Consider the following 27314-nt stretch of genomic DNA (forward strand, 5'->3'; position numbering starts at 1 on the left):
TTACCTACCTACCTACCTACATATTAACCGACATACCTATTTACCTACCTGCCTACATATTAACCGACATACCTATTTAGGTATCTGCCTACATATTAACCAACATACCTATTTACCTACCTGCCTACCTATTTACTCACCTACCTATTTACCTACCTGCCTACATATTAACCGACATACCTATTTACCTACCTGCCTACATATTAACCGACATACCTATTTACCTACCTGCCTACATATTTACTCACCTACCTATTTACCTACCTGCCCACATATTAACCGACATACCTATTTACCTACCTGCCTACATATTAACCGACATACCTATTTACCTACCCTCCGATCTATTTACTCACCTACCTATTTACCTACCTGCCTACATATTAACCGACATACCTATTTACCTACCTGCCTACCTATTTACTCATCTACCTATTTACATACCTGCCTACATATTAACCGACATACCTATTTACCTACCTGCCTACCTATTTACTCATCTACCTATTTACATACCTGCCTACATATTAACCGACATACCTATTTACCTACCTACCTACCTACATATTAACCGACATACCTATTTACCTACCTGCCTACATATTAACCGACATACCTATTTAGGTATCTGCCTACATATTAACCAACATACCTATTTACCTACCTGCCTACCTATTTACTCACCTACCTATTTACCTACCTGCCTACATATTAACCAACATACCTATTTACCTACCTGCCTACATATTTACTCACCTACCTATTTACCTACCTGCCCACATATTAACCGACATACCTATTTACGTACCTGCCTACATATTAACCGACGTACCTATTTACCTACCTGCCTACCTATTTACTCACCTACCTATTTACCTACCTGCCTACATATTAACCGACATAACTATTTACGTACCTACCTACATATTAACCGACATACCTATTTACCTACCTGCCTACCTATTTACTCACCTACCTATTTACCTACCTGCCTACCTATTTATCTACCTGCCTACATATTAACCGACATACCTATTTACCTACCTGCCTACATATTAACCGACATACCTATTTACCTACCTGCCTACATATTAACCGACATACTTATTTACCTACCTGCCTACCTATTTACTCACCTACCTATTTACCTACCTGCCTACATATTAACCGACATACCTATTTACCTACCTGCCTACATATTAACCGACATACCTATTTACCTACCTGCCTACATATTTACTCACCTACCTATTTACCTACCTGCCTACATATTAACCGACATACCTATTTACGTACCTGCCTACATATTAACCGACATACCTATTTACCTACCTGCCTACCTATTTACTCACTTACCTATTTACCTACCTGCCTACATATTAACCGACATAACTATTTACCTACCTGCCTACATATTAACCGACATACCTATTTACCTACCTGCCTACATATTAACCGACATACCTATTTACCTACCTGCCTACATATTTACTCACCTACCTATTTACCTACATATTAACTCACCTACCTATATACCTACCTGCCGATCTATATATCAGTGCCTATCAACTACTTACCTGCTTACTTACTGACTGGTGTTGGTCTCTGTCTCCTCCAGATGGACAGCTGCCGTCTGTAGGTCAGTAATGGCCGCCGTGGTTCCTGCAGACGGAGGAGACGAAGGTCGATCAAGAATCCATGTTGATCGTCATGGCCTCGCTGGATGGAAGCACACCGGTTGAGACGCTTCTGACAGCGATCCACTTGGAGAGGTGAGAACTGGTAAATAGTTTTATGTGAAGGACACTGGAACCTGGTCCAGAGTGAGGTCAGCAGAGGTCAGCAGGTGACCCTGCATACTGATCGATCAGACAGTATGCAGAGCGTTTACCCACAATGCATTTTGCTCCTGCCCGAGCCGAAATCAGCCGGCCTGAAGCTGATTTCTCTTAAGCTCTAAACTCTGTAAACTTTAGCAACATTTGAAACATTTTCAGGTGAGAAAGTAGTCGTTTAGATCCCCAACGTGTTGAAAACCTGACAAAATACCGCCTGTTTACAATTTTGTTCCCACGAATTCGGCGCTACTAAAGCTAGCCGCAGTGAGCAACCCACTTCCGGTTATTTTCACAAAATAAAATACCCGTTGCCTTTTATCATAGGGAAAGCCATTACCATACAATTGGTGCTTTTGTTTTGAAAACAGGAAGTGAACCTACCCTCGTTGTAGCTAGCTTGAAACTGCCGTTTTGACAGGAAATGACGATCGGCGACGTCACGTTACGTTGCATCTTGGGTAGTTTGAGTATGAGTAGTAACCTCATGATGCATACCCAACATTTAGGAGAATCTAGTATGCATCCGGGAACTTAAAAAAGGTTAAAATTAGTATGAGTAGTAGGAGAAGTATGCGGTTTGGAGCACAGCCAAAGTCTTCAGTGTTTTCCTGCTTCTCTGCAGGTACCTGGACACCTTCCGCAGAGCCGGCCTCCTATTGGCTGGAGACTTCACGCACCTGGATCATGACGCCTTGGTCAGTCTGGGCGTAACCGCCACCGGACACAGAAAGAGAATCCTGCGATTGGTCAGCTACATCCGGAGGACCGAGGGGCAGAGAGCCAATCAGGAAGCAGACCTTCCCCGTGACCGCTGTCGGTCCGTCACGGAGCGAGTCTGCGGCGCCACGCCGCTCCATCGGTCCGTCAGACCGCGCAACAACTCCACCCCCAACCTCGCCGCCATGTTGGCCGACTCTGACAGCAGCAGGGTGGCGGTGAAGCCGATCCCCAAACCCAGAACCGTGTTCAACCGCCGCCGGACCGCGCCCGTCCACTTCTGTCCGGCGCCAGATGTGGCTCCGCCCACCCCCAGGAGGCTGTCCCAGGAGTCCATCTGCTTCACCGTGCTGGAGGGGCTGGCGTCCGAGGACACGCCCACTCCTGAGGACAGACGCAGACCGGTGGGCCGGACCAGGCCGGGCCGCAGCCTGTCTCTGACGGAGGCCGGGGGGCTGTTACCTCCCATCCCCCCCCGGATGAACCGCGGCGCCCTGCCCTCCGTGGCCCCGCCCTCCGTGGCCCCGCCCCCTTCTTCTTCTTCTTCTCCTGTTCGCACAGAGCAGACGCAGACCTCGCCCTCCGGGCCTCGTCCTGGCAGCCTGGACGGCAGAAGGCTCTCTGGGTCGCCACCGCCCGGGTTAGAGATGGTTTCCAACGAGATCTACTGGGGCGCCTCACCCAGCCCTACCACCCCCAGTGGAGGGAGGCGGTACTGCAGCCAGCAGTCAGCTCCTCCCACTCCCCCCCGACACACTCCTGAGAGGAACAGGTGGGTCACACCCAGGAGTTTTACATGTTATTTTTTTTTTTGTTATTTGTTTATTTGTGACAGGACTCTGCATATTAATAAACATACAATGTAAATATGCCAGATTTAGCTCCGAGGCTAATTTCCATCTGCAGTCCTGCTGTTCACACTAAAATCAAGACAAGACAAAGACAGGAAACAAGAAAACAAAGCGTGCAACATTCCATATCACAAGATATACAACAAATGACCTGTTATGGTACGAATACCATACCGAAAAACCATATCAACACAATTTTGTCGCACTGTAGTTTCAGACATTAAAATGCATCTGATTGGCAAATAATGTTTTACCTCCTATACAAGTATGCATTTATTAAAGTGCATTTATCCTGAAGTGCTATTTTTAAAGTGCACAGAATAAAGTGCCAACTAATTTTAAGAATTACAGAATTACTACCAATTTATTTTTAGTATTGCATGTTAAATAAAACTACCCTTCATGTTTACAGTTTACATGTGAGATGCATTTAATGACCCTCGGTGTACTTTTATATCAGAAGACACGACACGCAGGTACAGATGAAGCAGAAAGAATACAACAGAAAACTCTGTTAAATCTCATCTGTTTGCCAGTGAAATACAGGCAGTGACAGGTTTTATTAACATTAACGCCTGAATTTATATAGCTGTATATAAAAAAATGTTTTGTGTGTGTTTTAGCCTTTAAGTAGATGGTAAATAATGCTGAGATTATTAATTTCACTTTTGCACAAAAAATAAATAGAGATTTTGGTATGTTGCTTATTTGCGACACCAGGCATAATGTTCAATAATAAGTTAACAACAACACAGTAATATAACAGTGAAAAAACAATGTTTTTTATTCACCCTTTTTCTTTTTTACATATTTATTTATATAAAGGTTCCTAGGTCCGTAGTGAATATGGACTAACCGGCATTGGGCGAATAAAGATGCTATCTCAGCTGGTTGATTGAGTCAAACGGTTTGGAGCATATATGCGACAATAGGCGTTAAGAAGTTAAATAAATAGCTGAATTTATTTATTTTAGAGCTGAATTCAGTGGGAGGAACACAGTGAAAACATCATATCTCACTTTTAGATTTCCCACCTGATGTTTGAACAACAGTCTTATTGTTCTAACAGATCTTCTTCTTCTTCTTTACATATTTCTGCTTCGAACACTGAGTTCAACTAAATCATAAAAGTTTAAGAAATATTCTGTTTCTAATTCTTGCAGCTTTGTGGCACATAAATTGGATCAGTGTTGGTTTTGTGTTTCCCCAAAGCTCCCCTCAGTGGGACATTATTAACGAATAAAACTATAACATCAGGGTTTACACCTTTGCAGAGGTCAGGATGAGCTGTGTCACGTGATGTAAAAACATCTGGATCCTCCTGCTCTGTCTTTATTAAAACATCTGGATCCTCCTGCTCTGTCTTTATTAAAACATCTGGATCCTCCTCCTCTGTCTTTATTAGAACATCTGGATCCTCCTGCTCTGTCTTTATTAAAACATCTGGATCCTCCTGCTCTGTCTTTATTAAAAGATCTGGATCCTCCTGCTTTGTCTTTATTAAAACATCTGGATCCTCCTGCTCTGTCTTTATTAAAACATCTGGATCCTCCTGCTTTGTCTTTATTAAAACATCTGGATCCTCCTCCTCTGTCTTTATTAAAACATCTGGATCCTCCTGCTCTGTCTTTATTAAAACATCTCGATCCTCCTGTTCTGTCTTTATTAAAACATCTGGATCCTCCTGCTCTGTCTTTATTAAAACATCTGGATCCTCCTGCTCTGTCTTTATTAAAACATCTGGATCCTCCTGCTCTGTCTTTATTAAAACATCTGGATCCTCCTGCTCTGTCTTTATTAAAACATCTGGATCCTCCTCCTCTGTCTTTATTAAAACATCTGGATCATCCTCCTCTGTCTTTATTAAAACATCTGGATCCTCCTGCTCTGTCTTTATTAAAACATCTGGATCCTCATGCTCTGTCTTTATTAAAACATCTGGATCCTCCTGCTCTGTCTTTTTTTTTTTTTTCAAATATCTTTATTGGATTTTTTTTACTTTATAGAACACTGTAACTGTGACTGCAACACGTCACAGAATCAGTATCACTCATACACACACATGCGCACGCACACACATACCTAAACTTGCACAATCCTAACATTAATAACTCAAAGTACAAAATTCTTAACTGAAATACAGATACATTTCAATGTAATAACGATCTCCCTTAAAATAAATAAGTAAATAAACAAACATAAATAGATACATTACATTCCAGATTCTATAATGCTCATGTATGGCTCCCAAAGATGAACAAACTCTTTCAGTTTTCCCTTAGCAATATATGTTAGTCTTTCTAGACCAATGCACTCTGAAAGTTCTTTTATCCACTGTTTCATGGAAGGAGCCTCTATATTCTTCCAATGAAGTGCAATCACTCTTCTAGCTTGTAGAAGCCCAAAGTCCAGTAGTTTAGTCTGTTTCTTCGTTTGTATGAAGTTCAGTGGATAGATTCCAAGTACACACAGTTTAGCAGTTAAAGGGATGTTGATATGAAAGACTGCTGACAGACAATTGACAATATCTTTCCAGAACTTTTGAATCTTTGGACATTCCCATAAACAGTGAAGAAGGGTTCCCTTGTTATTTAGACATTTAGTACAAGTATCTGGAATGTTGTCGGACATATGGTGGAGTTTAACAGGAGTTATATAGATCTGTATTAACCATTTATATTGGAGGAGCTTAAACCTTGTGTTTATCGTTTGTGTTTGTGCCTTTAAACAAGCCTCACTCCAATCTTTTTCAGTTATATCTTCTTGTATGTCATCCCTCCAGGCCTCTAACCTATCCATTGCTGAATCCTTAGATGCAGCTATTAGTAAATTATAATAAATAGAGAGTTGGCCTTTCTTTGCCATACGTCCAAGGGAGACTTCCTCTATTTTTGACAATGGTGGGACATGTATATATTGTCTGGATCTGGAAGACATGAAGTTTTTTAGTTGTAGATATTTAAAGAAATGCTTTTGAGGAATTTGATACTTCTCACATAACTGATTAAAGGTAAGCAACACTCCATCCATATACAAGTCTTTCACTGTCTGGATGCCCTTTGCATTCCATAATTTAAATCCCCCATCTTTTTTACCAGGTGGGAATTGTTCATTACCCCAGATAGGAGTAAATTGGGAGAGTACAGGAGACTCTCCTATATGTTTGTGTGACGCGTGCCACATTAAAATTGTGTTTTTCAGGAAGGGATTTTTTGTAAGTTTTTTAAGTGTTTTGACATCTGAAGAGTAAAGATAACTATGCAAGGGCAGTTCTGGAACAGACTCTTGTTCAATGCTTACCCAAGCTGGGGGTGAAGTTGTAAAAAAGTAGTGTGCAGCTGACGTTAACTGGGCTGCCATATAATACCATCTAAGATTGGGAAACTGCAGTCCCCCTCTCTCATAAGGCTGGAATAGTAATTTTAGGCGGAGTCTTGCTTTCCTATTGTTCCAGATAAACTGACTGAACAAATTATTCAAGTGATCATGGAATGATGCTGGTAAAGGCAGAGGAAGTGTCTGGAAATAGTACAGGAATTTAGGTAAAATTGTCATTTTTATAATATTTATTCGTCCCATCATGGATATTCCTGCTCTGTCTTTATTAAAACATCTGGATCCTCCTGCTCTGTCTTTATTAAAACATCTGGATCCTCCTGCTCTGTCTTTATTAAAACATCTGGATCCTCCTGCTCTGTCTTTATTAAAACATCTGGATCCTCCTGCTCTGTCTTTATTAAAACATCTGGATCCTCCTGTTCTGTCTTTATTAAAACATCTGGATCCTCCTGCTCTGTCTTTATTAAAACATCTGGATCCTCCTCCTCTGTCTTTATTAAAACATCTGGATCCTCCTGCTCTGTCTTTATTAAAACATCTGGATCCTCCTGTTCTGTCTTTATTAAAACATCTGGATCCTCCTGTTCTGTCTTTATTAAAACATCTGGATCCTCCTGTTCTGTCTTTATTAAAACATCTGGATCCCCCTGCTCTGTCTTTATTAAAACATCTGGATCCTCCTCCTCTGTCTTTATTAAAACATCTGGATCCTCCTGCTCTGTCTTTATTAAAACATCTGGATCCTCCTGTTCTGTCTTTATTAAAACATCTGGATCCTCCTGCTCTGTCTTTATTAAAACATCTGGATCCTCCTGCTCTGTCTTTATTAAAACATCTGGATCCTCCTGTTCTGTCTTTATTAAAACATCTGGATCCTCCTCCTCTGTCTTTATTAAAATATCTGGATCCTCCTGCTCTGTCTTTATTAAAACATCTGGATCCTCCTGCTCTGTCTTTATTAAAACATCTGGATCCTCCTCCTCTGTCTTTATTAAAATATCTGGATCCTCCTGCTCTGTCTTTATTAAAACATCTGGATCCTCCTGCTCTGTCTTTATTAAAACATCTGGATCCTCCTCCTCTGTCTTTATTAAAACATCTGGATCCTCCTGTTCTGTCTTTATTAAAACATCTAGATCCTCCTCCTCTGTCTTTATTAAAATATCTGGATCCTCCTGTTCTGTCTTTATTAAAACATCTGGATCCTCCTGTTCTGTCTTTATTAAAACATCTGGATCCTCCTGCTCTGTCTTTATTAAAATATCTGGATCCTCCTGCTCTGTCTTTATTAAAATATCTGGATCCTCCTGCTCTGTCTTTATTAAAACATCTGGATCCTCCTGCTCTGTCTTTATTAAAACATCTGGATCCTCCTGCTCTGTCTTTATTAAAACATCTGGATCCTCCTCCTCTGTCTTTATTAAAACATCTGGATCCTCCTGCTCTGTCTTTATTAAAACATCTGGATCCTCCTGCTCTGTCTTTATTAAAACATCTGGATCCTCCTGCTCTGTCTTTATTAAAACATATGGATCCTCCTGTTCTGTCTTTATTAAAACATCTGGATCCTCCTGCTCTGTCTTTATTAAAACATCTGGATCATCCTCCTCTGTCTTTATTAAAACATCTGGATCCTCCTGCTCTGTCTTTATTAAAACATCTGGATCCTCCTCCTCTGTCTTTATTAAAACATCTGGATCCTCCTGCTCTGTCTTTATTAAAACATCTGGATCCTCCTGCTCTGTCTTTATTAAAACATCTGGATCCTCCTCCTCTGTCTTTATTAAAACATCTGGATCCTCCTCCTCTGTCTTTAATAAAACATCTGGATCCTCCTGTTCTGTCTTTATTAAAACATCTGGATCCTCCTCCTCTGTCTTTATTAAAACATCTGGATCCTCCTGTTCTGTCTTTATTAAAACATCTGGATCCTCCTGCTCTGTCTTTATTAAGACATCTGGATCCTCCTCCTCTGTCTTTATTAAAACATCTGGATCCTCCTGCTCTGTCTTTATTAAAACATCTGGATCCTCCTGCTCTGTCTTTATTAAAACATCTGGATCCTCCTCCTCTCTCTTTATTAAAACATCTGGATCCTCCTGTTCTGTCTTTATTAAAACATCTGGATCCTCCTCCTCTGTCTTTATTAAAACATCTGGATCCTCCTGCTCTGTCTTTATTAAACATCTGGATCCTCCTCCTCTGTCTTTATTAAAACATCTGGATCCTCCTGCTCTGTCTTTATTAAAACATCTGGATCCTCCTGCTCTGTCTTTATTAAAACATCTGGATCCTCCTGTTCTGTCTTTATTAAAACATCTGGATCCTCCTCCTCTGTCTTTATTAAAACATCTGGATCCTCCTGCTCTGTCTTTATTAAAACATCTGGATCCTCCTCCTCTGTCTTTATTAAAACATCTGGATCCTCCTGCTCTGTCTTTATTAAAACATCTGAATCCTCCTGTTCTGTCTTTATTAAAACATCTGGATCCTCCTGCTCTGTCTTTATTAAAACATCTGGATCCTCCTGCTCTGTCTTTATTAAAACATCTGGATCCTCCTGCTCTGTCTTTATTAAAACATCTGGATCCTCCTGTTCTGTCTTTATTAAAACATCTAGATCCTCCTCCTCTGTCTTTATTAAAACATCTGGATCCTCCTGTTCTGTCTTTATTAAAACATCTAGATCCTCCTCCTCTGTCTTTATTAAAACATCTGGATCCTCCTGTTCTGTCTTTATTAAAACATCTAGATCCTCCTCCTCTGTCTTTATTAAAACATCTGGATCCTCCTGTTCTGTCTTTATTAAAACATCTGGATCCTCCTCCTCTGTCTTTATTAAAACATCTGGATCCTCCTCCTCTGTCTTTATTAAAACATCTGGATCCTCCTGCTCTGTCTTTATTAAAACATCTGGATCCTCCTGCTCTGTCTTTATTAAAACATCTGGATCCTCCTGTTCTGTCTTTATTAAAACATCTGGATCCTCCTCCTCTGTCTTTATTAAAACATCTGGATCCTCCTCCTCTGTCTTTATTAAAACATCTGGATCCTCCTGCTCTGTCTTTATTAAAACATCTGGATCCTCCTCCTCTGTCTTTATTAAAACATCTGGATCCTCCTGCTCTGTCTTTATTAAAACATCTGAATCCTCCTGTTCTGTCTTTATTAAAACATCTGGATCCTCCTCCTCTGTCTTTATTAAAACATCTGGATCCTCCTGCTCTGTCTTTATTAAAACATCTGGATCCTCCTGCTCTGTCTTTATTAAAACATCTGGATCCTCCTGTTCTGTCTTTATTAAAACATCTGGATCCTCCTCCTCTGTCTTTATTAAAACATCTGGATCCTCCTGTTCTGTCTTTATTAAAACATCTGGATCCTCCTGCTCTGTCTTTATTAAAACATCTGGATCCTCCTCCTCTGTCTTTATTAAAACATCTGGATCCTCCTGCTCTGTCTTTATTAAAACATCTGAATCCTCCTGTTCTGTCTTTATTAAAACATCTGGATCCTCCTCCTCTGTCTTTATTAAAACATCTGGATCCTCCTGCTCTGTCTTTATTAAAACATCTGGATCCTCCTGCTCTGTCTTTATTAAAACATCTGGATCCTCCTGCTCTGTCTTTATTAAAACATCTGGATCCTCCTGTTCTGTCTTTATTAAAACATCTAGATCCTCCTCCTCTGTCTTTATTAAAACATCTGGATCCTCCTGTTCTGTCTTTATTAAAACATCTGGATCCTCCTGTTCTGTCTTTATTAAAACATCTGGATCCTCCTGCTCTGTCTTTATTAAAACATCTGGATCCTCCTCCTCTGTCTTTATTAAAACATCTGGATCCTCCTGCTCTGTCTTTATTAAAACATCTGGATCCTCCTGCTCTGTCTTTATTAAAACATCTGGATCCTCCTGCTCTGTCTTTATTAAAACATCTGGATCCTCCTCCTCTGTCTTTATTAAAACATCTGGATCCTCCTGTTCTGTCTTTATTAAAACATCTGGATCCTCCTGCTCTGTCTTTATTAAAACATCTGGATCCTCCTGCTCTGTCTTTATTAAAACATCTGGATCCTCCTGTTCTGTCTTTATTAAAACATCTGGATCCTCCTGCTCTGTCTTTATTAAAACATCTGGATCCTCCTCCTCTGTCTTTATTAAAACATCTGGATCCTCCTGCTCTGTATTTATTAAAACATCTGGATCCTCCTGCTCTGTCTTTATTAAAACATCTGGATCCTCCTGCTCTGTCTTTATTAAAACATATGGATCCTCCTCCTCTGTCTTTATTAAAACATCTGGATCCTCCTGTTCTGTCTTTATTAAAACATCTGGATCCTCCTGCTCTGTCTTTATTAAAACATATGGATCCTCCTCCTCTGTCTTTATTAAAACATCTGGATCCTCCTGTTCTGTCTTTATTAAAACATCTGGATCCTCCTGCTCTGTCTTTATTAAAACATCTGGATCCTCCTGCTCTGTCTTTATTAAAACATCTGGATCCTCCTGCTCTGTCTTTATTAAAACATCTGGATCCTCCTCCTCTGTCTTTTTTAAAACATCTGGATCCTCCTGTTCTGTCTTTATTAAAACATCTGGATCCTCCTGCTCTGTCTTTATTAAAACATCTGGATCCTCCTGTTCTGTCTTTATTAAAACATCTGGATCCTCCTGCTCTGTCTTTATTAAAACATCTGGATCCTCCTGCTCTGTCTTTATTAAAACATCTGGATCCTCCTGCTCTGTCTTTATTAAAACATCTGGATCCTCCTCCTCTGTCTTTTTTAAAACATCTGGATCCTCCTGTTCTGTCTTTATTAAAACATCTGGATCCTCCTGCTCTGTCTTTATTAAAACATCTGGATCCTCCTGTTCTGTCTTTATTAAAACATCTGGATCCTCCTGCTCTGTCTTTTTTAAAACATCTGGATCCTCCTCCTCTGTCTTTATTAAAACATCTGGATCCTCCTGCTCTGTCTTTATTAAAACATCTGGATCCTCCTCCTCTGTCTTTTTTAAAACATCTGGATCCTCCTCCTCTGTCTTTATTAAAACATCTGGATCCTCCTCCTCTGTCTTTATTAAAACATCTGGATCTTCCTGCTCTGTCTTTATTAAGACATCTCCAGGATGCTTTTACAGGAGGCTCCAGGTCTTTATCTGGATCTGGGTCCAGGTCCAGGAGCCTTTAAAGTATTCTTAACAAGCAGTCATTGATCATATTGATCTCTTTTTGATTTGTGTTTCAGTGGCAGCACTTTGAGTAATAACTCCTCAGGATCAGCCAGAGGTGAGTTCAAATGTTTCCTCTGAACATTTAGACACGAGGCTTTAATAATGTTTGATTTAATTTAATCAGTTTCATGTTGCAGCCTGGACTTTTTTTATTACATTATTGATTTATTATTATCAGCTGATAAACAGCTGAACTTTAACTCTAACTCAACTCTACCTGCTGTTAATTACTGTTTTTCAGTCTCCACAGACGACCCCGAGGAGGAGATCAGCCCGTACTGTGAGACCATTTTCCACCCGAGACGACCTTCACACGTCAGTGAGGTGAGTCACATGCCCCGCCTCCTGTCCCCTGCTCCGCCTCCTGTCCCATGCCCCGCCTCCTGTCCCCTGCCCCGCCTCCTGTCCCCTGCTCCGCCTCCTGTCCCATGCCCCGCCTCCTGTCCCCTGCCCCGCCTCCTGTCCCATGCCCCGCCTCCTGTCCCCTGCTCCGCCTCCTGTCCCCTGCCCCGCCTCCTGTCCCCTGCCCCGTCCCCTGTCCCATGCCCCGCCTCCTGTCCCCTGCTCCGCCTCCTGTCCCCTGCCCCGCCTCCTGTCCCATGCCCCGCCTCCTGTCCCCTGCTCCGCCTCCTGTCCCCTGCCCCGCCTCCTGTCCCCTGCCCCGTCCCCTGTCCCATGCCCCGCTCCTGTCCCCTGCCCCGTCCCCTGTCCCATGCTCCGCCTCCTGTCCCCTGCTCCGCCCCCTGTCCCCCTGCCCCGCCCCTTTTTATGAGTTTCTCTTCACCATCTCAGGTGTCTGAATGTTTTGTTCTGCAGAGTGAAAGAAGCCGACCAGACGGCCGGTCAGAGGAGGAGACGCATGCCGAGGATCATGGGTAACCAGCCGTTGTTCAGCAGACAGAACCAGAACCAGAACCAGCAGTTCTGATGCCCAGATGTTTATGGACCCTAAAACGTTTCTCATTCAGAATATAGAAGTGGAGTCACAACCGATTGAGAGACATGTCCTCATGTCCTCCTCCATGTCCTCATGTCCTCCTACATGTCCTCATGTCCCCCTACATGTCTTCATGTCCTCATGTCCTACTACATGTCCCCCTACATGTCCTCATGTCCTACTACATGTCCTCCTACATGTCTTCATGTCATACTACATGTCCTCCTACATGTCCTACTACATGTCCTCATGTCCCCCTACATGTCTTCATGTCCTCATGTCCTACTACATGTCCCCCTACATGTCCTCATGTCCTACTACATGTCCTCCTACATGTCTTCATGTCATACTACATGTCCTCCTACATGTCCTCCTACATGTCTTCATGTCCTCCTACATGTCCTCCATGTCCTCCTACATGTCCTCCATGTCCTCCTACATGTCCTCCATGTCCTCCTACATGTCCTCCATGTCCTCCTACATGTCGTCCATGTCCTCCTACATGTCCTCCTACATGTTCTCATGTCCTCCTACATGTTCTACATGTCCTCCTACATGTTCTACATGTCCTCCTACATGTTCTACATGTCCTCCTACATGTCCTACATGTTCTACATGTTCTCCTACATGTTCTCCTACATGTCCTCCTACATGTCCTCCTACATGTCCTACATGTTCTACATGTCCTCCTACATGTCCTCCTACATGTTCTACATGTCCTCCTACATGTCCTCCTACATGTCCTCATGTCCTCCTACATGTCCTCATGTCCTCCTACATGTCCTACATGTCCTATATGTTCTACATGTCCTCCTACATGTCCTCATGTCCTCCTACATGTTCTACATGTCCTCCTACATGTCCTACATGTTCTATATGTCCTCCTACATGTCCTACATGTCCTACATGTTCTATATGTCCTCCTACATGTCCTACATGTCCTACATGTTCTACATGTCCTCCTACATGTCCTCCTACATGTCCTCCTGCTCACCTGAACACATTTCTACCTCCAGGTGTCAGAAGTTCTCGTGGACGAAGCGTTTCTCGCAGCGTTTGTCCGGGGACTGTCAGGGTTACAGCACCGTCGGAGAAGCTCCACCCGCCCTGCGCTGCCTCTCCCTGCCCCCCCACACCCTCCAATCAGAGGCCGATGAGGACCTGACCATCTCCCCCTACGCCAGCTACACCTCCCTGACCGAGAGAGCTCCGCCCGTCATCAGCGGCTGGCTGGACAAGCTGTCACCACAGGGGTGCGTTTGATTCGAACAGCTGGTGGGACCAGGGGTGCGTTTGATTCGTCCAGCTGGTGGGACCAGGGGTGCGTTTGATACGTACAGCTGGTGGGACCAGGGGTGCGTTTGATTCGTCCAGCTGGTGGGACCAGGGGTGCGTTTGATACGTACAGTTGGTGGGACCAGGGGTGCGTTTGATACGTACAGCTGGTGGGACCAGGGGTGCGTTTGATTCGTCCAGCTGGTGGGACCAGGGGTGCGTTTGATACGTACAGTTGGTGGGACCAGGGGTGCGTTTGATACGTACAGCTGGTGGGACCAGGGGTGCGTTTGATACGTACAGCTGGTGGGACCAGGGGTGCGTTTCATACGTACAGCTGGTGGGACCAGGGGTGCGTTTGATACGTCCAGCTGGTGGGACCAGGGGTGCGTTTGATACGTACAGCTGGTGGGACCAGGGGTGCGTTTGATTCGTCCAGCTGGTGGGACCAGGGGTGCGTTTGATACGTACAGTTGGTGGGACCAGGGGTGCGTTTGATACGTACAGCTGGTGGGACCAGGGGTGCGTTTGATTCGTCCAGCTGGTGGGACCAGGGGTGCGTTTGATACGTACAGCTGGTGGGACCAGGGGTGCGTTTGATTCAAACAGTTGGTGAGACCAGGGGTGCGTTTGATTCAAACAGTTGGTGGGACCAGGGGTGCGTTTGATACGTACAGCTGGTGGGACCAGGGGTGCGTTTGATTCAAACAGCTAGTGGGACCAGGGGTGCGTTTCATACGTACAGCTGGTGGGACCAGGGGTGCGTTTCATACGTACAGCTGGTGGGACCAGGGGTGCGTTTGATACGTCCAGCTGGTGGGACCAGGGGTGCGTTTGATACGTACAGCTGGTGGGACCAGGGGTGCGTTTGATTCGTCCAGCTGGTGGGACCAGGGGTGCGTTTGATACGTACAGTTGGTGGGACCAGGGGTGCGTTTGATACGTACAGCTGGTGGGACCAGGGGTGCGTTTGATTCAAACAGTTGGTGAGACCAGGGGTGCGTTTGATTCAAACAGTTGGTGAGACCAGGGGTGCGTTTGATACGTACAGCTGGTGGGACCAGGGGTGCGTTTGATTCGTCCAGCTGGTGGGACCAGGGGTGCGTTTGATACGTACAGCTGGTGGGACCAGGGGTGCGTTTGATTCAAACAGTTGGTGAGACCAGGGGTGCGTTTGATTCAAACAGTTGGTGAGACCAGGGGTGCGTTTGATTCAAACAGTTGGTGGGACCAGGGGTGCGTTTGATACGTACAGCTGGTGGGACCAGGGGTGCGTTTGATTCAAACAGTTGGTGGGACCAGGGGTGCGTTTGATTCAAACAGTTGGTGAGACCAGGGGTGCGTTTGATTCAAACAGTTGGTGAGACCAGGGGTGCGTTTGATTCAAACAGCTGGTGGGACCAGGGGTGCGTTTGATACGTACAGCTGGTGGGACCAGGGGTGCGTTTGATTCAAACAGTTGGTGGGACCAGGGGTGCGTTTCATACGTACAGCTGGTGGGACCAGGGGTGCGTTTGATACGTCCAGCTGGTGGGACCAGGGGTGCGTTTGATACGTACAGCTGGTGGGACCAGGGGTGCGTTTGATACGTACAGCTGGTGGGACTAGGGGTGCGTTTGATTCAAACAGCTGGTGGGACCAGGGGTGCGTTTGATTCGAACAGCTGGTGGGACCAGGGGTGCGTTTGATTCGAACAGCTGGTGGGACCAGGGGTGCGTTTGATTCAAACAGTTGGTGAGACCAGGGGTGCGTTTGATTCAAACAGTTGGTGGGACCAGGGGTGCGTTTGATACGTACAGCTGGTGGGACCAGGGGTGCGTTTGATTCGAACAGCTGGTGGGACCAGGGGTGCGTTTGATTCAAACAGTTGGTGGGACCAGGGGTGCGTTTGATACGTACAGTTGGTGGGACCAGGGGTGCGTTTGATACGTACAGCTGGTGGGACCAGGGGTGCGTTTGATTCAAACAGTTGGTGAGACCAGGGGTGCGTTTGATTCAAACAGTTGGTGAGACCAGGGGTGCGTTTGATACGTACAGCTGGTGGGACCAGGGGTGCGTTTGATTCGTCCAGCTGGTGGGACCAGGGGTGCGTTTGATACGTACAGCTGGTGGGACCAGGGGTGCGTTTGATTCAAACAGTTGGTGAGACCAGGGGTGCGTTTGATTCAAACAGTTGGTGAGACCAGGGGTGCGTTTGATTCAAACAGTTGGTGGGACCAGGGGTGCGTTTGATACGTACAGCTGGTGGGACCAGGGGTGCGTTTGATTCAAACAGTTGGTGGGACCAGGGGTGCGTTTGATTCAAACAGTTGGTGAGACCAGGGGTGCGTTTGATTCAAACAGTTGGTGAGACCAGGGGTGCGTTTGATTCAAACAGCTGGTGGGACCAGGGGTGCGTTTGATACGTACAGCTGGTGGGACCAGGGGTGCGTTTGATTCAAACAGTTGGTGGGACCAGGGGTGCGTTTCATACGTACAGCTGGTGGGACCAGGGGTGCGTTTGATACGTCCAGCTGGTGGGACCAGGGGTGCGTTTGATACGTACAGCTGGTGGGACCAGGGGTGCGTTTGATACGTACAGCTGGTGGGACTAGGGGTGCGTTTGATTCAAACAGCTGGTGGGACCAGGGGTGCGTTTGATTCGAACAGCTGGTGGGACCAGGGGTGCGTTTGATTCGAACAGCTGGTGGGACCAGGGGTGCGTTTGATTCAAACAGTTGGTGAGACCAGGGGTGCGTTTGATTCAAACAGTTGGTGGGACCAGGGGTGCGTTTGATACGTACAGCTGGTGGGACCAGGGGTGCGTTTGATTCGAACAGCTGGTGGGACCAGGGGTGCGTTTGATTCAAACAGTTGGTGGGACCAGGGGTGCGTTTGATACGTACAGCTGGTGGGACCAGGGGTGCGTTTGATTCGTCCAGCTGGTGGGACCAGGGGTGCGTTTGATACGTACAGCTGGTGGGACCAGGGGTGCGTTTGATAGGTACAGCTGGTGGGACCAGGGGTGCGTTTGATACGTACAGCTGGTGGGACCAGGGGTGCGTTTCATACGTACAGCTGGTGAGACCAGGGGTGCGTTTGATACGTACAGCTGGTGGGACCAGGGGTGCGTTTGATTCGAACAGCTGGTGGGACCAGGGGTGCGTTTGATATGTACAGCTGGTGGGACCAGGGGTGCGTTTGATTCGAACAGCTGGTGGGACCAGGGGTGCGTTTGATATGTACAGCTGGTGGGACCAGGGGTGCGTTTGATTCAAACAGTTGGTGGGACCAGGGGTGCGTTTGATTCGAACAGTTGGTGGGACCAGGGGTGCGTTTGATTCGTCCAGCTGGTGGGACCAGGGGTGCGTTTGATTCGTCCAGCTGGTGGGACCAGGGGTGCATTTGATTCGTCCAGCTGGTGGGACCAGGGGTGCGTTTGATTCAAACAGCTGGTGGGACCAGGGGTGCGTTTGAAACGTACAGCTGGTGGGACCAGGGGTGCGTTTGAAACGTACAGCTGGTGGGACCAGGGGTGCGTTTGATACGTACAGCTGGTGGGACCAGGGGTGCGTTTGATTCAAACAGCTGGTGGGACCAGGGGTGCGTTTGATTCAAACAGCTGGTGGGACCAGGGGTGCGTTTGATACGTACAGCTGGTGAGACCAGGGGTGCGTTTGATACGTACAGCTGGTGGGACCAGGGGTGCGTTTCATACGTACAGCTGGTGGGACCAGGGGTGCGTTTGATTCAAACAGCTGGTGGGACCAGGGGTGCGTTTGATTCAAACAGTTGGTGGGACCAGGGGTGCGTTTGATACGTACAGCTGGTGGGACCAGGGGTGCGTTTGATTCGTCCAGCTGGTGGGACCAGGGGTGCGTTTGATACGTACAGTTGGTGGGACCAGGGGTGCGTTTGATACGTACAGCTGGTGGGACCAGGGGTGCGTTTGATTCGTACAGCTGGTGGGACCAGGGGTGCGTTTGATACGTACAGCTGGTGGGACCAGGGGTGCGTTTGATTCGTACAGCTGGTGGGACCAGGGGTGCGTTTGATACGTACAGCTGGTGGGACCAGGGGTGCGTTTGATACGTACAGCTGGTGGGACCAGGGGTGCGTTTGATTCAAACAGCTGGTGGGACCAGGGGTGCGTTTGATTCAAACAGCTGGTGGGACCAGGGGTGCGTTTGATTCAAACAGTTGGTGGGACCAGGGGTGCGTTTGATACTTACAGCTGGTGGGACCAGGGGTGCGTTTGATTCGTCCAGCTGGTGGGACCAGGGGTGCATTTGATTCGTCCAGCTGGTGGGACCAGGGGTGCGTTTGATTCAAACAGCTGGTGGGACCAGGGGTGCATTTGATTCGTCCAGCTGGTGGGACCAGGGGTGCGTTTGATTCAAACAGCTGGTGGGACCAGGGGTGCGTTTGATTCAAACAGTTGGTGGGACCAGGGGTGCGTTTGATTCAAACAGTTGGTGGGACCAGGGGTGCGTTTGATACGTACAGCTGGTGGGACCAGGGGTGCGTTTGATTCGTCCAGCTGGTGGGACCAGGGGTGCGTTTGAAACGTCCAGCTGGTGGGACCAGGGGTGCGTTTGATTCGAACAGCTGGTGGGACATGGGGTGCGTTTGAAACGTACAGCTGGTGGGACCAGGGGTGCGTTTGATTCGAACAGCTGGTGGGACCAGGGGTGCGTTTGATATGTACAGCTGGTGGGACCAGGGGTGCGTTTGATTCGAACAGCTGGTGGGACCAGGGGTGCGTTTGATATGTACAGCTGGTGGGACCAGGGGTGCGTTTGATTCAAACAGTTGGTGGGACCAGGGGTGCGTTTGATTCGAACAGTTGGTGGGACCAGGGGTGCGTTTGATTCGTCCAGCTGGTGGGACCAGGGGTGCGTTTGATTCGTCCAGCTGGTGGGACCAGGGGTGCATTTGATTCGTCCAGCTGGTGGGACCAGGGGTGCGTTTGATTCAAACAGCTGGTGGGACCAGGGGTGCGTTTGAAACGTACAGCTGGTGGGACCATGGGTGCGTTTGATTCAAACAGTTGGTGGGACCAGGGGTGCGTTTGATTCAAACAGTTGGTGGGACCAGGGGTGCGTTTGATACGTACAGCTGGTGGGACCAGGGGTGCGTTTGATTCGTCCAGCTGGTGGGACCAGGGGTGCGTTTGAAACGTCCAGCTGGTGGGACCAGGGGTGCGTTTGATTCGAACAGCTGGTGGGACATGGGGTGCGTTTGAAACGTACAGCTGGTGGGACCAGGGGTGCGTTTGATTCGAACAGCTGGTGGGACCAGGGGTGCGTTTGATTCAAACAGTTGGTGGGACCAGGGGTGCGTTTGATACGTACAGCTGGTGGGACCAGGGGTGCGTTTGATTCGTCCAGCTGGTGGGACCAGGGGTGCGTTTGATACGTACAGTTGGTGGGACCAGGGGTGCGTTTGATACGTACAGCTGGTGGGACCAGGGGTGCGTTTGATTCGTACAGCTGGTGGGACCAGGGGTGCGTTTGATACGTACAGCTGGTGGGACCAGGGGTGCGTTTGATTCGTACAGCTGGTGGGACCAGGGGTGCGTTTGATACGTACAGCTGGTGGGACCAGGGGTGCGTTTGATACGTACAGCTGGTGGGACCAGGGGTGCGTTTGATTCAAACAGCTGGTGGGACCAGGGGTGCGTTTGATTCAAACAGCTGGTGGGACCAGGGGTGCGTTTGATTCAAACAGTTGGTGGGACCAGGGGTGCGTTTGATACTTACAGCTGGTGGGACCAGGGGTGCGTTTGATTCGTCCAGCTGGTGGGACCAGGGGTGCATTTGATTCGTCCAGCTGGTGGGACCAGGGGTGCGTTTGATTCAAACAGCTGGTGGGACCAGGGGTGCATTTGATTCGTCCAGCTGGTGGGACCAGGGGTGCGTTTGATTCAAACAGTTGGTGGGACCAGGGGTGCGTTTGATTCAAACAGTTGGTGGGACCAGGGGTGCGTTTGATACGTACAGCTGGTGGGACCAGGGGTGCGTTTGATTCGTACAGCTGGTGGGACCAGGGGTGCGTTTGATACGTACAGCTGGTGGGACCAGGGGTGCGTTTGATACGTACAGCTGGTGGGACCAGGGGTGCGTTTGATACGTACAGTTGGTGGGACCAGGGGTGCGTTTGATACGTACAGCTGGTGGGACCAGGGGTGCGTTTGATTCGTCCAGCTGGTGGGACCAGGGGTGCGTTTGATACGTACAGCTGGTGGGACCAGGGGTGCGTTTGATTCGTCCAGCTGGTGGGACCAGGGGTGCGTTTGATACGTCCAGCTGGTGGGACCAGGGGTGCGTTTGATACGTACAGTTGGTGGGATCAGGGGTGCGTTTGAAACGTACAGCTGGTGGGACCAGGGGTGCGTTTGATTTGTCTCCCTGTGTGTCTTTCAGGGGTGCGTTTGATTTGTCTCTGTATTTGTCAGGGGTGCGTTTGATTTGTCTCTGTGTGTCTGTCAGGGGTGCGTTTGATTTGTCTCTCTTTGTGTCTGTCAGGGGTACGTTTGATTTGTCTCCTGTGTCTGTCAGGGGTCGGAGGTCAGCGCTGGCTGTGCTGCTCTGTCTCCTCCTCTCCGCCTCTCCCTGTGTTTCCTGTGTCTCCTCCCTTCTCAGGAGCTGCCTCTGTCTCTTCACCTTCTTCTTCTCCTCTTCTTCCTCCACTCGGTGTGTTCTTCTTCTTTGTTTCTGGAGCATTTTCCTGGTCAGACCAGATGTTTCCACAGATGTTCCTCAGGCTTTGATCATGTGACTTTATGTGTTTTTCTGTTTCAGGAACTATGTTTTCCAGAAGCGTTTCGTGAAGTTTGACGGCAAAAACCTGACGTACTTTGGCAACGAGAAGGTACGCCGCTCGTGTGATCACATCATGGTATCATTTCTGTTATCACGCGTAACTATGGCAACAGGAAAGCAGCTAAGTGAGCGATTCAAAGTCCAATTAATGAGTTGAAGAGGAGACGTCTAGGATGCAGAGCAAGAACAAAATGGAGGAAAATGAGGAGGAAGTTCAAACCATTTCTTCCCCTGATCATCAGGGGAAATGTGAGATCTCTGGTTGATAAAATGGATGAGCTCTGAGCCCTGATGAGGACACAGCAGGAATATCAGGCAGAGACCTGGCTGCAGGAACAGCTCTAACAGCTCTCTGCTTTAAGACTATCTGGGCAGACAGAGACTGCAGACAGAGCGCTAACAGGAAAGGAGGAGGATCACAGAGCTGGTTAACAACAGATAGGCTGTGTTCGAAACCGCATACTACATACTGCATACTGCATACTGATCGATCAGACAGTATGCAGACCGTTTACCCACAATGCATTTGGCTCCTGCCCGAGCTGAAATCAGCCGGCCTGAAGCTGATTTCCCTTAAGCTCTAAACTCTGTAAACTTTAGCAACATTTGAAACATTTTCAGGTGAGAAAGTAGTCGTTTAGATCCCCAACGTGTTGAAAACCTGACAAAATACCGGCTGTTTACAATTTTGTTCCCACGAATTCGGCGCTACTAAAGCTAGCCGCAGTGAGCAACGCACTTCCGGTTATTTTCACAAAATAAAATACCCGTTGCCTTTTATCATAGGGAAAGCCATTACCATACAATTGGTGCTTTTGTTTTGAAAACAGGAAGTGAACCTACCCTCGTTGTAGCTAGCTTGAAACTGCCGTTTTGACAGGAAATGACGATCGGTGACGTCACGTTACGTTGCATCTTGGGTAGTTTGAGTATGAGTAGTAACCTCATGATGCATACCCAACATTTAGGAGAATCTAGTATGCATCCGGGAACTTAAAAAAAGTTAAAATTAGTGGGAGTAGTAGGAGAAGTAGGCGGTTTCGAACGCAGCCAGAGACTGCAGACAGAGCGGTTACAGGAAAGGAGGATCACAGTGCCGGTTAAAAACAGATGCTGTAATCCTGGACCTGAAGTCTCTGCACCCCAGATGTTGAACTTTTTCCTCTCACCTGTGTGTCGTTTCAGGACGTCTACCCCAAAGGAGTGATCCCATTGGCTGCTATACAGATGGCCCGCCCCGCCAAGGACAACAAGTTTGAAATTGTGACGAGTCAGCGGATCTTCGTGTTCAGGACTGATACCGAAGGTAAAAACGCCCACAGAAACATGTCCGAGCTATTTGGTGTGTTTCCTGCTGCAGGCTAACATGGAGAAGCTAATTAAAGCTAATTAAAGCTTCATGGATGAAACTTAACATGAATGTTTTCCCTTCAGAACAAGCTTTAAGTTATATAAGTGCAGATAAACTTTAACAAATACTTTGACTGATGTTTATTAACACCTGAGAACTAAAGTGCACAAAGACTAAAAACACCATTTTGTGTTAGATCATAACACAATAAAAAAAATATAGCATATTTTAGCCCTGGAGCTAAAACAGATAAAGAACACTAGCATAATACTAACCACTTTAGTTATCTATATATATATATAGATATCTTAAAGGCCCAAATGATTAAACATAAACTGCTTCAATTCATATGTAAACAGCTTTAAATGAAGGGGTAACTAAAGCTAAGCCAGGTTCCATGCTAGGTGCTAACAGGCACCACTTCCGGTTTCATCATGTCAAAATAAAAGCCGGTATTTCAAAATAAGTCAACAGAACAGCTAGAACACAGTTCCGTGACCACTGCTTCCTGTGTCCGTGTGTCAGTGCTGAGGCGGCGCTGGGTGTCCACGCTGCAGGAGCACGTCCGCGATCAGCTGGTCTTCGGCCGGCGCCACTTCGGTCCTGGTTCCCACTGCCAGAAACACGGCGTCCTGGAGCTCAAAGGGACCAAATCCAAAGTGTACACCGCCATCCTCACAGACCAGATCTGGCTGTACAAGAGCGAACAGGTGAGGGCGCCGACAGGAGGATTCAGCCTGCTGAGGCCAGACAGGAAGTACCAAAATAAAACAGGAAGTAGCTCAGTAAACTGGTCAGATTTGGGAAGTAAAAGACTGTGTTCGAAACCGCCTTCTACAAACTGCATACTTCCATACTGCATACTACATACTGCATACTACATACTGCATACTTACATACTGCATACTTCCATACTGCATACTACAAACTGCATACTTACATACTGCATACTACAAACTGCATACTTACATACTGCATACTTCCATACTGCATACTACAAACTGCATACTTACATACTGCATACTTACATACTGCATACTTCCATACTGCATACTACAAACTGCATACTTACATACTGCATACTACATACTGCATACTTCCATACTGCATACTACAAACTGCATACTTACATACTGCATACTTACATACTGCATACTTCCATACTGCATACTACAAACTGCATACTACATACTGCATACTTACATACTGCATACTTCCATACTGCATACTACAAACTGCATACTTACATACTGCATACTACATACTGCATACTTCCATACTGCATACTACAAACTGCATACTTCCATACTGCATACTACAAACTGCATACTTACATACTGCATACTTACATACTGCATACTTCCATACTGCATACTACAAACTGCATACTTACATACTGCATACTACATACTGCATACTACATACTGCATACTTACATACTGCATACTTCCATACTGCATACTACAAACTGCATACTTACATACTGCATACTTCCATACTGCATACTACAAACTGCATACTTACATACTGCATACTACATACTGCATACTACATACTGCATACTGCATACTACAAACTGCATACTTACATACTGCATACTTCCATACTGCATACTACAAACTGCATACTTACATACTGCATACTACATACTGCATACTACAAACTGCATACTTCCATACTGGATACTTCCATACTGCATACTACAAACTGCATACTTCCATACTGCATACTACATACTGCATACTACATACTGCATACTGCATACTTCCATACTGCATACTACATACTGCATACTGCATACTTCCATACTGCATACTTCCATACTGCATACTACATACTGCGTACTGCATACTGCATACTTCCATACTGCATACTACATACTGCATACTTACATACTGCATACTACATACTGCATTTTACAAACTGCATACTTCCATACTGCATACTTCCATACTGCATACTACATACTGCATACTACAAACTGCATACTTCCATACTGCATACTTCCATACTGCATACTACATACTGCATATTACAAACTGCATACTTACATACTGCATACTTCCATACTGCATACTACAGACTGCATACTACAAACTGCATACTTACATACTGCATACTACAAACTGCATACTTCCATACTGCATACTACATACTGCATTTTACAAACTGCATACTTCCATACTGCATACTTCCATACTGCATACTACATACTGCATACTTACATACTGCATACTACAAACTGCATACTTACATACTGCATACTTCCATACTGCATACTACAGACTGCATACTACAAACTGCATACTTACATACTGCATACTACAAACTGCATACTTCCATACTGCATACTACATACTGAATACTACATACTGCATACTTCCATACTGCATACTACATACTGCATACTACAAACTGCATACTTCCATACTGCATACTACATACTGCATACTACTTACTGAATACTACATACTGAATACTACATACTGCATACTACATACTACAAACTGCATACTTACATACTGCATACTACATACTGAATACTACATACTGCATACTTCCATACTGCATACTACATACTGCATACTACAAACTGCATACTTCCATACTGCATACTACATACTGAATACTGCATACTGCATACTTCCATATTGCATACTACATACTGAATACTGCATACTACATACTGCATACTTCCATACTACATACTGCATACTACATACTGCATACTACATACTGCATACTACATACTGCATATTGCATACTACATACTGCATACTACATACTGCATACTACATACTGCATATTATATACTGCATACTGCATACTACATACTGCATACTACATACTGCATATTATATACTGCATACTGCATACTACATACTGCATACTACATACTGCATACTACATACTGCATATTATATACTGCATACTGCATACTACATACTGCATACTGCATACTGCATACTACATACTGCATACTACATACTGCATACTACATACTGCATACTGCATACTACATACTGCATATTATATACTGCATACTACATACTGCATACTGCATACTGCATACTACATACTGCATACTTCCATACTGCATACTGCATACTACATACTGCATACTGCATACTTCCATACTGCATACTGCATACTACATACTGCATACTGCATACTGCATGCTACATACTGCATACTACATACTGCATACTGCATACTACATACTGCATACTGCATGCTACATACTGCATACTACATACTGCATACTGCATACTGCATACTACATACTGCATACTGCATGCTACATACTGCATACTACATACTGCATACTGCATACTGCATACTACATACTGCATACTACATACTGCATACTAATCGATCAGACAGTATGCAGACCGTTTACCCACAATGCATTTGGCTCCTGCCCGAGCCGAAATCAGCCGGCCTGAAGCTGATTTCTCTTAAGCTCTAAACTCTGTAAACTTTAGCAACATTTGAAACATTTTCAGGTGAGAAAGTAGTCGTTTAGATCCCCAACGTGTTGAAAACCTGACAAAATACCGGCTGTTTACCATTTTGTTCCCACGAATTCGGCGCTACTAAAGCTAGCCGCAGTGAGCAACGCACTTCCTGTTATTTTCACAAAATAAAATACCCATTGCCTTTTATCATAGGGAAAGCCATTACCATACAATTGGTGCTTTTGTTTTGAAAACAGGAAGTGAACCTACCCTCGTTGTAGCTAGCTTGAAACTGCCGTTTTGACAGGAAATGACGATCGGCGACGTCACATTTCGTTGCATCTTGGGTAGTTTGAGTATGAGTAGTAACCTCATGATGCATACCCAACATTTAGGAGAATCTAGTATGCATCCGGGAACTTAAAAAAAGTTAAAATTAGTAGGAGTAGTGGGAGAAGCAGGAGAAGTAGGCGGTTTCGAACACAGCCAAAGTCTGTTAAGCACCTGACGGAACTAACTGAGACTCACACACTTTGACCTTTGACCCCTTTGACCTTTGACTGCTTGTTTGGTTAAAAAAAACTGCACATCAGGGCTTAGTGGGTTGAGCAGGCGCCCCATGTACAGAGGCTACAGCAGCTGGCCTCGGTTTGAGTCCCGCATCGGACGGCCCTGTGCTGCGTGTTGTTCCCCCTCTCTCTGACCCCTGTTTCCTGTCTCTCTTCTACTGTCTTGTTACCGTCTTGGTAGAAAACTGTCCAGCAGGTAAAGTTAGCTTCCCGCTCCCTGGTAGCCTGTCAGGTGAAGTTAGCTTCCCGCTCCCTGGTAGCCTGTCAGGTGAAGTTAGCTTCCTGCTCCCTGGTAGCCTGTCAGGTGAAGTTAGCTTCCTGCTCACTGGTAGCCTGTCAGGTAAAGTTAGCTTCCCGCTCCCTGGTAGCCTGTCAGGTGAAGCTAGCTTCCTGCTCACTGGTAGCCTGTCAGGTGAAGCTAGCTTCCTGCTCCCTGGTAGCCTGTCAGGTGAAGCTAGCTTCCTGCTCACTGGTAGCCTGTCAGGTGAAGCTAGCTTCCTGCTCCCTGGTAGCCTGTCAGATGAAGTTAGCTTCCTGCTCCCTGGTAGCCTGTCAGGTGAAGTTAGCTTCCCGCTCCCTGGTAGCCTGTCAGGTGAAGTTAGCTTCCTGCTCCCTGGTAGCCTGTCAGGTGAAGCTAGCTTCCTGCTCCCTGGTAGCCTGTCAGGTGAAGCTAGCTTCCTGCTCCCTGGTAGCCTGTCAGGTGAAGTTAGCTTCCTGCTCCCTGGTAGCCTGTCAGGTGATGTAGAATCAGGAGTTTCCTCTGACTGTGGTGCATGTTCATTTGGGATTCTTGTGCGTCTGTCTCAGTGTTTTCGGAACGGAATCGGCATCACGGTGATCGAAGCTCGAGGGTCGACGATCCGAGACGGAAAGCACAGAAGCTTCGACCTCATCACGCCATACAAAACCTTCAGGTAGGATCTCCGTCTGAGGACCTCAG

At 46.0% G+C, this 27314-nt stretch overlaps 1 protein-coding gene across 1 annotated transcript in view; it reads left to right on the forward strand.

Annotated features, from left to right (window-relative positions):
- arap3 (ArfGAP with RhoGAP domain, ankyrin repeat and PH domain 3) overlaps positions 1-27314 on the forward strand; it is a 106922-nt gene that overhangs the window by 47538 nt on the left and 32070 nt on the right. The window contains exons 2-11 of the mRNA XM_075482058.1: positions 1619-1772; positions 2461-3327; positions 11996-12036; positions 12223-12305; positions 12798-12856; positions 13935-14171; positions 20976-21045; positions 22182-22302; positions 22873-23057; positions 27182-27288. Of these exons, the coding sequence (XP_075338173.1) occupies positions 1699-1772; positions 2461-3327; positions 11996-12036; positions 12223-12305; positions 12798-12856; positions 13935-14171; positions 20976-21045; positions 22182-22302; positions 22873-23057; positions 27182-27288 (1844 nt within the window). The 5' untranslated portion in view covers positions 1619-1698. The remainder of the gene's footprint in view (positions 1-1618; positions 1773-2460; positions 3328-11995; positions 12037-12222; positions 12306-12797; positions 12857-13934; positions 14172-20975; positions 21046-22181; positions 22303-22872; positions 23058-27181; positions 27289-27314) is intronic.

This window comes from Odontesthes bonariensis, chromosome 13, assembly GCF_027942865.1.
Source record: "Odontesthes bonariensis isolate fOdoBon6 chromosome 13, fOdoBon6.hap1, whole genome shotgun sequence".
Classification (NCBI taxonomy): Eukaryota; Metazoa; Chordata; class Actinopteri; order Atheriniformes; family Atherinopsidae; genus Odontesthes; species Odontesthes bonariensis.